General features: G+C 35.0%; 1 protein-coding gene and 1 long non-coding RNA gene across 2 annotated transcripts; one reads left to right on the top strand and one right to left on the bottom strand.

Annotated features, from left to right (window-relative positions):
- Window positions 1-223: 223 nt before the first annotated feature.
- LOC125262999 lies at window positions 224-2,259 on the bottom strand. Its single transcript, XR_007183674.1, has 3 exons — window positions 2,214-2,259; window positions 1,554-1,649; window positions 224-283 (listed from the first exon to the last, which is right to left on the bottom strand). It is a non-coding gene; the product is annotated as an uncharacterized LOC125262999 (long non-coding RNA).
- Window positions 2,260-5,546: 3,287 nt separating this feature from the next.
- On the top strand, window positions 5,547-14,137 carry LOC125253032 (DLA class I histocompatibility antigen, A9/A9 alpha chain-like). The gene is made up of 7 exons (XM_048166769.1): window positions 5,547-5,890; window positions 7,753-7,986; window positions 8,787-9,065; window positions 11,271-11,561; window positions 12,059-12,175; window positions 12,620-12,688; window positions 12,953-14,137. Exons 1-7 carry the CDS (start codon window positions 5,839-5,841, stop codon window positions 13,000-13,002), a joined length of 1,092 nt encoding a protein of 363 aa, XP_048022726.1. The 5' UTR covers window positions 5,547-5,838; the 3' UTR covers window positions 13,003-14,137.

Below are 14,137 nucleotides of genomic sequence, written 5' to 3'. Positions count from 1 at the left end.
TTCCACTGTTTTCTGACACGCTCTTCCCCAGAAGAACAATCCTCAGAGGAGTCACATCACTCACTGAAACACATACATGTAACATTATACAGTATGACACCAAGATCTTTACCATTAAAATTCTCACAGATAAATCACTGAATTTCAGATTTGAGTTTTAGATGGAGCAAAAATGCCTATATTTGTATGCATCATGGTCATCAATATTCCTCTATAGACTTACTGAAGGGAGGATCTTTCTCTTTGCTCCGTCTTCTCCTGCGAGCAGAACTGCGAACAACAGCTGCAGAAACAAAAAGACTTACGTTTGCCTCTTGAAAATGACACAACTAATAACAACTACAAAACACAATGAACAAGTTTTTAAAAGAATCAGATTGAATTGGATTCTCTAAAGGAGTTTTTGATGTTGTGTTAGTAAACATACAGTGAAATACAGGGACAGGCATTATCAGACTCAAACCAGGTAAAACAGTGTAATACTGTAAGGTTTAAAGACAAGGTATAATTAAATTATCTTTGTTAAACAGCCATGAGTCATCAGCATTAACACTAGCAGGATGAGCTTGTATTTTTTTTTTTTCTTTTTTTTTTTTCTCAAATATAGCAACAAACATGAGGCTTAAAGGGTTTGTTCACCCAAAAATTATAATTTATTGCACCCTCATGTCGTTTCACACCCGTAAGGCCTTCATTAATCTTCAGAACACAAATTAAGATATTTTTGTTGAAATCCGATGGCTCCAGTGAGGCCTGCATAGCCAGCAATGACATTTCCTCTTCTCAAGATCCATTAAAGGTACTAAAAACATATTCTAAATCAGTTCATGTGAGTACAGTGGTTCAATATTAATATTATAAAGCGACGAGAATATTTTTGGTGTAGCAAAAAAAAAAAAGACTTATAAACGTGATGACCAATTTCAAAACACTGCTTCAGGAAGATTCGGATCATAAATGAATCAGTGAGTCGAATCATGAATCGGATTGTGTGTCAAACTGCCAAACTGCTGAAATCACGTGACTTTGGCGCTCCAAACAGCAGATTCGATACACTGATTCATTTATGATCCGATGCTTCCTGAAAGCAGTGTTTTGAAATCGTCCATCACTAAATAAGTCGTTCATTTTGTTTTTTTTGGCCACACCAAAAATATTCTCATCACTTTATAATATTAATATTGAACCACTGTACTCACATTGAACTGATTTAAACTATGTTTTTAGTACATTCATGGATCTTGAGAGAGGAAATGTCATTGTTCCCTATGGAAGGCCTCACTGAGCCATTGGATTTCAACTAAAGTATCTTTATTTGTGTTCTGAAGATTAACGAAGGTCTTACGGGTGTGGAACGACATGAGGGTGAGTAATTAATGACAGACATTTTTGTTTGAACTAACGCTTTAAACAAAACTTAAATCTTTTATGTGATGACTATATATGTATACAGTTTCTATATGCACAAAACATATTCAGTGTTTTATCAAATATGAAACACATAATTGCAATACTTAGTATTTTAACAGTTTCAGTTATCTATAATCTCTCACCTCTGCTCTCTCTGCTGGACATGATAATATTGTGATCTTTCTTCAGTCTTCAGTCCATCATCTTCTCTGACTCCTGACATCTGTCTCTTTATCTTCCTGTCAGAGATTACACTCGTTTTACTTCATTAACACACACTAATGAGATCATCTTATCACACTGAGTGCAACATTAGATTTAATATGATAATACTTTAATATGCTGTTGTTTAAAACTATTCTGAATGGGAGTTTGTTTTCTCCAAATCACACACATTAAATAAATCATACGCTTATAAAAAATGAATGATTGTTTTTGGATGCTGGAGAATCTGAGCATCTGATCACACTGATTTACTCAAAACATATTTGATTTAATCACAAAACAAGAGCTGTTTGAGAAATTAGTTTCAGCAACATGTACAATTTTAATAAATATGTTTGCAATAATGATGAAATCTGTACCTTCACACTTCATAACAACTACATTTAATTGCACACTTTACACTGAAAATATACAGAATCTCGTAGTAAACATGAAAGTGAAACCATCTACTTCTGCAGTTTATACAGTTACAACTGCACTCATAATTAATCTAAAATCATCATTTTGTGTTGTACATTATATTTACATATTATACTATGCTCCATACATAAAGTGTGTTTTTAAAGTAAAAGCGATACCTGCATGTCAATGTTTGTCATTCCCTTCATGAAAACAGGAAGAAACCTGAGTGGGCGGAGTCAGTGACGTCACACTTTTATCTGCACATGAAGCGTCCAATGAATGTGAGGAACATGAACATGTGATTTTCTACTCAGTGTGTTAATAAAATAACACAAGTCAGCAGATTATTGAAGATCTACATTTGACATAAAAATAGATAATATGACAAAAAAAGATAGAATATTATAGAATATTTCACAGAAGTGTTTTTTTACTGTATTTTGATCAAGAAAAAAATGCAGCTTTAGTGAATCTTCCTTTCAGACACCAATGGTTTGAATGTTTTGTATACAATTAAAATACATAATTTAAGGTAGAAATACATATTGTATATTCACTTAATCATAAAAGGTAAATTTAAAACTGAAACAAATGTAACATTTGAAGGTGAATCACACACTTGATTATTTAATCAGTATCACAGAAACAGAACAGTTTAATCACTGTTTTATTATTACACCTTTTTTTAAAATCTTTTTCTCTAAATGTTTTTTTTCCACTGTTTGTTTCACTCAGTGCTGTTTCTTCAGTCCTCGAGTGGATGACAGCTCTCATGAAACTGTTTTCTCGAGGTGAGTGTCTCATTATTACTGCACAAACAATATACTTATTAAAATATTAATACAAAGAAACATTGGGAGGAATCAAAACTCATCTGGGAAACTCCTCTTGTGGAGTTTACTTACATTTTAAAAGTTTTTTTTTTTTTTTTTCAAAGTTTACTTAGATTTTAAGAATGAATGAAAAATAATGAATCAACATATTTATGTATTTATGGTAGTTTTTATCATAAGGTCTATTTCTTGTCCCTTATTAAGGAAAAACACAATAAAGGATACTGTGAAACAGAGCTGAATTCAATAAAGTGATCAAAATGAAACACAATGTCTGTTGTCAGTGTAATGAACATGAGGAGAAAATGGAGGAAAATAATGTTCGCAGTATTTGAAACACTGAATGATGGTCAGTCCATCACATGATATTGTACATCAGAACAGGATCAGAATCATAAAATAACACTATTGTGGGCAAATAATTTAGTGTTTAAAATCCAGCGGTCAGAAAGAGATTTTACAATTTAAACTTTTTCAAATTTTTTCAGACGATCCCAATCAAATTCGTCTCCCAATAAACAAAAATGACAAGAGTGAAACTTCAGGATGGTATTATAGAAAATAAAAATAAAGCATTAATATTGTCATTAGAGTCTCATCTCTTGTCTTTCAGCAGTATCAGTGAATGACACAGTCTGGTTATTTTTCAGTTTTTCATGTTGACACTCTTTCATCATCTCTGTGAGCTCCAGAACATGCTGCAGTTTTCTTTCTGTCAACTCATTAAACTCTTCTGCTTGTTTTCTGGCTTCATCTTCATTTTTCTTCTTCATCTCCTCTATTTCTCCTCTATCTGTTTCATTTCATCTCTCTCTTTCTTTTCTCTCCTTCTCCTTCTTTTTGTCTTCTCACTCTCATTTCAGATCTTCAACCCTTTTCTTCCATCTGTTTCTCTCTTCTTCTCTTATTTCATCTTTCTCGTTTTCTTCTCTCACACTCTTTTTTTTCTCTCTCGCACCAGTCGTTCATAATCTCTTTCCATTTTAGTTTTCTTTTCTTCATATTCTTCTTGAAGCTCATTTGTGAGGTCAGGCAGTGATGTTGGCGAGAAGGTCTGGCTCATAGTCTCCGCTCTAATTTATCCCAAAGGTGTTCAGTCGGGATGAGGTCAGGACTCTGTGCAGGACAGTCATGTTCCTCCACACCAAACTCGCTATCCATGTCTTTATGGACCTTGCTTTGTGCACTGGTGCGCAGTCATGTTGGAACAGCAAGGGAACATCCCCAAACTGTTCCCACAAAGTTGGGAGCAAGAAATTGTCCAAAATGTCTTGGTATGGTGAAGCTTTAAGAGTTCCTTTCACTGGAACTAAGGGTCCAAGCCCAACCCCTGAAAAACAACCCCACACCATAATCCCCCTCCACCAAACTTTACACTTGACACAATGCAGTCAGGCAGTAGGGTACAACGGGGCAAAAAGCGCCTTTGATTTTATTTTTCTCTAAACCACTAGATGGCACAAAACACAAAACTTGCCGCAGAAGTTTCCTAAATATCGCTTTTCGAAAGAACATGCATATTTGTCTAATCTTTGACATGATCACGGGCAGGTATAGTTAATTTAATATTTGATGTTTTTTAAAAATGTTGTTGATTTAAGTAGCAAATGAGAATCCATTAAATTAATGTTTGTATTTTCAGACAAAAGTCTTCTTAATGATTTTCAGTTTTGTTCAAGGTAATTAAAGCAAGAGTTTTTCAATAACGAAGAATATGTAAAAGTATGGTATTTGGGGTAAAAAGCACCACTGATTTTGGGGCAAAAGGCACAATAATTAACATGATAATGAATAACTGGGTAAATGGTTAGATTCACATAGCAAATATCATTTATCATATTGAGTATCCAACTTAGAGATATACCCATATTTGTAATGAAACAATCATATTTTAAAATATGATATTAATCATATCACAATAAAATATAATTTATTGTTACTACTGTAAATCTATATTAATATTATTGGATCACCTTTAATGCTTAAAGAATGATTACTTTTAAAAATAATGTATTTTTAAAATATATTTTTATATTAACATAGGCCTATTTTAATGACAATATATTTATTGAACAAAAATTATTTCTTTTATTTATCAAAATAAACATAAAATAGTACAAACTTTTGATTCTTTGTGAGGTTATCACTGTTATTGTCCTGTTTATTACAGTGAATCTGCTTTGAATCAGTCTGTACTAAATAAAGCACTGTAGAAATAAAGCTGACTGATGATTATAGTTTGTTCAGCAAGTGTTGTGATGTATTTAGTGAGAGTCTCTGTACAGATGAAGGTGTCAGTGGATCACAGATGCTGTTTCAGTCAGATCTTCTGCTCTTGTGCTGTCTGTGTAGTGAAGCAGCTCACTGTGATCTCAAGCAGAGCTAGAGAGGTAATGACTAGTTAAATCTGTCATCAATCCAACTTAACAAAAGACATTTCACATTTTATTATACAGTATTTCAGAGTACTATCCAGTGTTGATCTTTGTTGTGTGTCCAGCAGATGGCACCAAATCTCCATTCAAACAGGTGAGACGCGTTCATTCATACAGAGGCTTCATCAGTCTGATCACGTGAACATTATTACACCTGTACAGCATCTGTGAGGTTACATTTCCGACCAGTGCTCGCTTGTATCGTACCCGAACTTTTTCTTGCGATCAGGTTTTGTGCCGAATTCAGGTAGCGACTTCAACGAGGGGGTTATAATTTTGCAGACCCCCTAAAAAAAGTGATTAGCTCCGTAATCTGTACACGACTTCATGACGTCTTCAGTCGCCTTTAACAGAATAATAACACAATCCAGTAGTTCCGCATAGTGACTGATGACTCGATGATCGAGTGGGCGGGGCTTCTTTAGTTCAGGTGCGTTCAGACAGGTGTGTTGAGAAGAAAAGACACCCGCTTCAACTGGCTTTCTAGAAAGATGATTTAAAAATAAGACTGTTGCTGATATGTTAAGACAAACATGCGATCCTCTGTGATTCTACTACTCGTTGGGATTTCTCTCGCATTTGCCGGTGAGTCGTTTATTTTGCTTAGATTCATTTTACTTTTGACGTTTAATAAATAACGCTCAGCACTTCCGGTTTGGCAAGACGAGCTTATCCACTGTTTTTATCTATTTGCATCTATCTTTAACGTTGTAAGTAACTTTTATCATTAAAACAGCTTTTTATTTACTGTGATCAATGTCATATTTATGTGACATATTGTGTTTTTAAGCAATAAAGACCCATATTAGTCGTCTGCTGTTAATTTTACTTTCACTTTTGTGAACACAGTTGTTAAATAACCTGTCAACATGTCAGACAAATTAAAATGCTGAACAAAATTACATTTTTAGCAGTTTTGCACATTGACAGTCTGAGATATGGTAGTTTTGTGTGTATCTTTGGATAGTTTACTAAATAAAATCACCATTGTGTTGCATTACGGTATTTTAACCACACAGTTTTACTTAAAACAATTTATCAAAAATGAACAATTATTCAGTTATTTGTAATATACAATGTCATTGTAAAAAATAGTTTTGATGGAGATAACTAGGCCTACGTTTTGATAGTTAGCTTTCTTTAGACCTTACTACTTTTTCAGAAGGGTGGTTGAATGTAGCCTGACTAGTTTAAAGAGTATCTTGTCAAACCAGTTTCAGAGTAGATTCCCCAACAGTGTTCAGGCATTGATTTTAAAGAATGCCTGTCAAAAATGCTGCCAACTTCTTTTCTCTCTCTCTCTCTCTCAAAAACACTGCTGGTGAAAGTTAAAGGTAGGCTATGTGTTGTGGCTGTATATCTCTCTGTGTTTAGTAAAGGTTCTTGGTTATTTGTTCTTTCAGCGTCACACTTTTATCTTTTGGAAATGCTACATGCTCGCTGTGACAGATATTGACATGTAAATCATAAATAACTGGGCAGGGTCTTTGAGAGTGAACCTTGATTGTGCTTCTTCTATAATGCAGAAGAAGAATCAGTCATTTATCGTTCTCCTTGAATCTCTTTGGTCAAAAATTACCATGTTGTTTAAAAAAGCAAAACAACAAAAAACATGTCTCAGAATATCTTGTGTGTGGAATAAGTACACACACACACACACACACACAAAAAAACTTTTATGTTGGGTTATGATAGAAAAGCTGCATTTGTTGGCAAAATAGTAATAGTGTTATACAATCTGTGTTTGGAATAAAAAATTACACAAGCAACTTCAAATCAAATCAAAAGTTGGCCACATCAGGATAATTAACAGTTCCAAGTTTGACATTTTACTGAAATATTGAAGGTTTAACAATGCCATAAGGATTTTATATCAACATTTTTGACACCATATAAACTTCATAATTATTTCATAATTTCAAAAAAAGCCTAAAATTGACAAATGGGACACCCTACGATCTCATGGATGTAACGGACATGGGCACGTAGCAGCTATTGTAAGCCCATAAGCCCAAAAATGCAAAGAAGTGTGCCATTTGGGACAGGGTCATGGTTTGGGACACCATTAGAAATGGCTGTTCCCTAAAATAGTGCCCTATTTAAGGGTAAAGGGGGCAATTTCAGACACAGCGATTTCAGATACTTAAAAAAAATGGTCATTTTGACACATACAAATAAGTATATTAAACTGTTCAAGGCCAATAAATGGGCAAATATAACTCTGTTCTAAACTCACACACTCTGAGCAGTGGATGTGTTTGCGTCTCTCAGACAGCATTCAGAAATATGGAGATATATTGTCTGTCTCTGCAGACTGTGATTCAAAAATCACTTGTTTTAAACCACAATGCTTAAAAATGCATGCAAATGGATAAAAATGAATCGAATATTAATTGAATATATAAGCTAATTGTGACCCATTTAATATGGCTGATTTCTGTCCACAGGAAAACACTCTCTAAAATATTTCTACACTTCTGTGTCTGGAGACAAGACGTTCACTGCAACTGGTCTGGTTGATGATGTTCAGTTTATGTACTTTGGTATCAACACAAAGAAAGCTTCACCAAAAACAGAATGGGTGAGAGAGATTGAAGAATCAGATTACTGGAAGAGACAGACACATTTATTGGTTGAACAACATCACTGGATTTTAAACACCATCTGGACAGAGTCAGCAGGTACGCTGGACACACCATCACAAGTACATTCACACATAATATCTGGATTCTGATAACATGACCCAGAATGAATAATAAAATGAAAAATCAGGAGTTTAGCGCATGCTGTTGAATAAAATGTTACATTTACACGTGTGGATAAAATATGTGGATGTCGCCTTTCACCTCAGATAACGATTGTAAGTTTCTTTTAGAGCTGTTCGAACTGCCCACTCTAAGCGGGACTCAAACCCGGGTCTCCGGCATGGGAGTCGGGTAATGTTAGGGACAGGTTTGGTGGTACGGTGGGTTTTATTCTGGGTTAGAGATCGCAAACCAAAACTGGACCAATCAGCTCTGAGCGAAGTGACATATATCTGACACAATAAAGCCACTCCCCCTGTATCTCTCACTTTAAACTGCAGCAGTGTTTATTCCTGCCTCGTAAATGTGTTTCAGTTCATGATATTTTTTCATAACAATCATCAATCAAACGAAGTCAATCAAACTGATGCTTTTCCATGTTCCGTGTGATTGGCTGTTTGCCTCAACGACTCAATGTTCCTTCGTTACTAGTTCTGAAATGACATTTTAGAATTAGTAATGGAGGTTTGGGCTCAACTGTTAAACTGTCAACTTGAGATCTGAATCCATGGCGGAAGGAAGTAGTTCCTCAAAAGAGGGTTTTAAAGACTATCCATTGTTTTGTTTTTTTCTTGTTTATTTACACACTTGTGTCTTCTGTTGCATAAACACAATATCACACTTGTTTGTTTGCATAGAGTGTAATGTTGTTCATATCATTCATATCATCTCCTCAGGTGAGCACACATACCAGATAACCTACGGCTGTGAATGGAACGATGAAACTGGGAAAACAAATGCGTTCCGTCAATATGGATATGATGGAGAGGATTTCCTGTTTCTGGATTTGAAGAGGGATGAATGGATATCTCCAGTGAAGCAAGGATTCAGGACTCAAGAGAGGTGTAACAATGAAACCATCCGTCTTGTGCACTGGAAAAACTACCTTAAAATGGATTGTATTGAGACTTTGAAGAAGCTCCTGACGCTTGGAAAGAGCAGCCTGGAGAAAACAGGTACATAAATATTTAAGTGCACAAAAACAAATGTGAGTCATTTTTACAGTTGAAACTGCAAGACATTGTGCTGCTGAGATGTTATGAAAACAATTCATAGGCATCAGTGAACAAAGTTTATTAATACACATTTAAGTGATTGCGAGAATGTGAAGTTGATGAAAAATGGGAAAAGATGCATGTTCAAAATTATTCAACCCCCAAAAGTCAAATTTTGTGCAGAATCTTTTATTCTTCATAACTTCTAATAAACGCTGCATGTAAGTGTTTAGAAGCTTCTGTCACCTCTCTACTGCAATATTGGCCCATTCCTCGCTTGAAAAAGCTTCCAGATTACTGATAGACTTTGGTTTCCATGTTACCTCTGCTTTCTTCAAATTCCACCAAATATTTTCAATGAGATTTCAATCTGAAGACTGTAGACAGACTGTAGACTGAAGACAGGCCACTCAAGAACATTCTACGGCTGATCCCTGAACCAAGATTTGATTTGGATGTAAACTTTGGGACATCTGTCCTGCAGGAAAGTCCATTGATCATCAAGCTTCAGTCTATGCACCAAAGGCATTACACTGAGTTCAATATGCTTCAATTCATTTGGATATACCTGTGGAGTTGTGGAAGAATGTTTTATGGAGGAATGTGACCAAACTTGAACTTTTTTGACCCATGGATCAGTGGGTACGTCTTGTGCAAAAAAGGCAAAGCTTATGAGCAGAAGAACACCATATCCATGGTCAAACATGGAGGCGGTCCAATCTTGTTATTGGGGTTCTTTGCTGTTGCAGGAAGTAGAAATCTTGACTGTATGAAGGACATCATGAATTCTTTGAAGTATCAAGACATTTTGGAAAAGATTGTGCAGAGACTGAAGCTTGATGATCAATGGACTTTCCTGCAGGACGGCCATCCCAAAGTTTTGAAACAATGAGTGTAATTATTGTGTCTATCACTCTAAAAAATGCTGGGTTAAAAACAACCCAAGTTGGGTTGAAAATGGACAAACCCAGCTATTGGGTTGTTTTAACCCAGCGGTTGGGTTAAATGTTAGCCCAACCTGCTGAGTAGTATTATTTAACTCAACTATTGTTTAAAAATTACTGTATTGCTTAATTAAAATTAACCCAAAGTATGTTGGAAATGAACATTTATTAATGTTCAATGAATAATTATTAAACAATAAACATTTATTAAATTTCTTATTAATAAATTTATATTAATAAACTATTAAACTATTAAATTTATATTAATAAAATATTAAAGCTTATTAATAAACATTCACCTTTTGTCTATTATTGTTGCCTCTAATTGCATCTGGTTTTTAATTTCCCAACTATTTTGGGTTCATTTTAAGCTAGCCATATAGCAATTTTTAAACAACAGTTGGTTTAAATAAAACTACCCAGCAGGTTGGGCAAACATTTAACCCAATCGCTGGGTTTGTCCATTTTCATCCCAATTTGGGTTGTTTTTAACCCAGCATTTTTTAGAGTGTATATTTCATTACTCATTTACTACATCTACATTAATAACATATTAAAATCCGATATAAATACCTCACATTTCTGCCACAACACCAGAGTTGCAGTTAGTGTTACTACAGTAAATCCATGGTAAATTTGAATGATTTGTGGATTAAGTAGTACCCTATTCCAGCTGGATTGTTGTGGCTCAGTGTTTCTCTTGCTTTCCACGTCAGTTTTGTTGAGAATGTCAGCACGGTTTCATCTGTCTTTAGTTTAAATCCCTGATAATCACAAGACAATTGTGGATCGTATCCTCTGTGCCAAACTCGAACGCTTCTCGCTGCATCTAATTTGTGGTCGCGTGATCGAGTTGAGCCGGTCCACGATGCATTTGTTCTCACTGCACTGTCTTTTGGGCAGAGTGGGGTTTTAGTTTTGGTGCTTTTATTATTATTTTTTTAATACAAAACAGAAATGGCAGCGCTTATCAGTTATCAAATTATTGTCACGATTTACTCCTACACCTGGCAAAATGTTTGATATGATGGTAAAATAAAAGTTACTTAGGTTGTGTTCAGACTGCAGGCAAAACTGGATTTTTCCTCAAATCAGATCTTTTCAGGCAGACTGTCAGCACTAGTGATCAAATAAGGTTTTTTTTTTTTTTCTGTCTAGACTAGTAAGACCAATCTGGATATGCAAAAAGTCTTGACATAACTTTACAGTGTCTCTCTCTCAGTCTCTCCTCAGGTGTCTCTGTTACAGAAGAACGCCTGCTCTCCAGTGTTGTGTCACGTCACACACTTTTATCCCAGTGATATTACAGTCACCTGGATGAGAAACGGACAAGAGCTTAAGAATGTGAAGGTTGGGAAACTTCTTCCCAATGAGGACGGCACCTTCCAGAAGACTGTGACCCTCCAGACTGAAGCTGATGAGTGGAGGAAGAATGAGTTCAGCTGTGTGGTGAAACACCAGAGCAAAACCTTCAGAAAGACTCTGACAGAGAAGGAAATCAGGACTAAAAATAGTAAGTCCAGTACCTGACTAACCTGCTTCATCCATATGCTTCTAGAGGTTAGAGATCCAGTGATCTCTGTCTACTTACTGTTAAAAACTAAGTGATCACACCTTTACAACTGCAGGTCTGAATCTGTGGAACAGTTTTCCTCTTCGCATTATATTTACTCCCTCTGTTTCACCTTTAAATCTGCTATAAAGACATGTTTACTCTCTTTGTTTCTCAATACTCCTTTATCATTGCTTTTATTGTTTTATTACTGCTGTGTTCCTTACATTTGGTAGTCTTCTTTATTATTATTATTATTATTATTTTTTATTTATTTATTTATTTATTTATTTATTTATTTATTTTCCTGTACAGCACTTTGGCCAACCTTGGTAGTTTTTAAATGTGCTTCATAAATAAGTATTGTATTGTATAATTCGTTTTTTGTCTTCAGAACTTCAGAACCACTTCTTAACACTGAATCTTTCAGCAATCTGGTGTATATTTTCTATAAACAGAAACAGCTGCTCCGTTTGACGTGACTGTTGTTGTTGTTCTTGTGGCGGTGATTCTGTCACTGTCGCTCATCATTGGTGTCATCGGATATTTTGTATATCAAAGGAAATTGAAGCCAGGTGAGAAACAGTAATGCTTCATGATTATTATCTTAGTACTGATAGTCATATTATGTAGTATTATTTGAATTAGTAGGTCAGAACCAGTTTCTGTTTTAATTTTTCATTCATCATCTCCTACATAAATGTCCCTTAAAGGGTTAGTTCACCCAAATATAAAATTCTGTCATTTATTACTCTCCCTCATGTCGTTCTACACCCTTCGTTCATCTTCAAAACACAAATTAAGATATTTTTGATTAAATCTGAGAGGTATATGACTCATCCATAGACGGTAATATAATCAACACTTTCAAGGTCCAGAAATGTACTGAAGACATTGTTAAAATGGTCAGTGACTGCAGTGGTTCAACCTTAATGTTATGAAGAGACAAGAATAATTTTTCTGTGCAAAAACAAAATATCTTCTGTTGTGTCTCATTCTCATACACTCTTTATGTCCAGCGCTTTCAGGTTCTGCGTCAAAATGCTGGCTCAGTTTTTGCCGTATTTCAGGATATGTTACTGCCAACAGTGAGTATCCTGTAATCTGTGTTTGGTGTAACAGTATCAGAGGTGGATGAACTGTGTCTCTACACAATAATGTATTATATTTATATATTTAAACTTAAAATGTTTTGGTAATGTAAAAGACTTTTTGACATGAAGTAAATAAAGATTATAGTATTATACAATAAATCATTAATTAATAGTTCTGTAAACATTGTATAAATAAGATCTCTGCAAATCCAGAAGAAATTTTGGAATGACTTTTCAATAGTTTATGTTCTGTTGCAGCGTCTCCCAGTGACTCTGAAAACACAAGTCAGTCATCAACAGAATCTTGAGACGTGAGTTACAGTTCATTGATCACTGCAGCCGTCTGGAGCAGACGAAGTGATCTTCATTCATCACATCATTTATTCACTATGAATATCAATGTACGGTTTTATTTTTTATCGTTATGTCTCTTTCTTGGATATATTTTTAACAAATTACCTTTTATTATAAAATGTACATAATATGTATATAACTTTATCTAACAGGGTTACTGAGGGCCTTTCATAACTGTGATTATTCATTTAGCCTCGCTGTCAATATGTGCTTATAGTTTACTGTTTATTGATATGTCGCTTTAATATACATCTTTTGAGTGATTTATAATAAAGTTATTAATCAATATTTATCTTTCTAATTATTAAATGATTTGAATAACTTCTGTTAAAGGTGCAGTGTGTAAATTTTATTGCGCATCTAGCGGTGAGATTGCGAACTAACGGCGCTCACCCCTCCCTTTCTAAGCAAAATAGAGAAGCTACGGTGGCCGTCTGGTCAACTCAAGACAGATACAGCAGAGAGTATGTTAGCTAGTCAAGCAGTGAATCTACAACTATTTCGACTGCTACTTCTTCTTTGTGCGTAATCAACATTAGTGACGATGCAAGCTGCCTCTAAAAACATGAACATTTTAGAAGAAGAACAACATAGTGATGAAACACGCTCTGTGGAGCAGTTTGTCCATTTAGGGCTACTGTAGAAACATGGCGCAAAATGGCGATTTGAAATGGACCCCCAGTGTATGTAGATAGAAATGGCTCATAAAAACATGACGGTTCATGCACTAAAAACATAGTTATGTATATTATATTGCATTTCTGTCAAGAGTTCCTCCCAAATTTTACACACTGCATTTTAAAAGAATTTATTTTACTTTGTCATCTTCAAACACTAGAGAATAATGATGAATATTGTCTGTACCTCTCACTGCGAGACATATCAGTATGTTTTGGGGAAGTGTCCTGTTCAACATCAGCCTTGAATTATCAGTGTATGTGTGTATGTGTATATCTTTGTATGTGTGCTGCTTCTCTTGTTTCCTCATGTTGGCTCCTAGAAGAGCAGTTCTGTGTCCTCAGAGGGTCACTCTGTGCCTAAACCTGGTGTCATCTGTATAATAAATGGAGACATGCTTATGTCTATCAA

Source organism: Megalobrama amblycephala, linkage group LG2, assembly GCF_018812025.1.
Source record: "Megalobrama amblycephala isolate DHTTF-2021 linkage group LG2, ASM1881202v1, whole genome shotgun sequence".
Lineage (NCBI taxonomy): Eukaryota > Metazoa > Chordata > Actinopteri > Cypriniformes > Xenocyprididae > Megalobrama > Megalobrama amblycephala.
The sequence above is the reverse complement of the archived record's forward strand: the minus strand, read 5'-3'. Positions and strand labels throughout refer to the sequence as shown.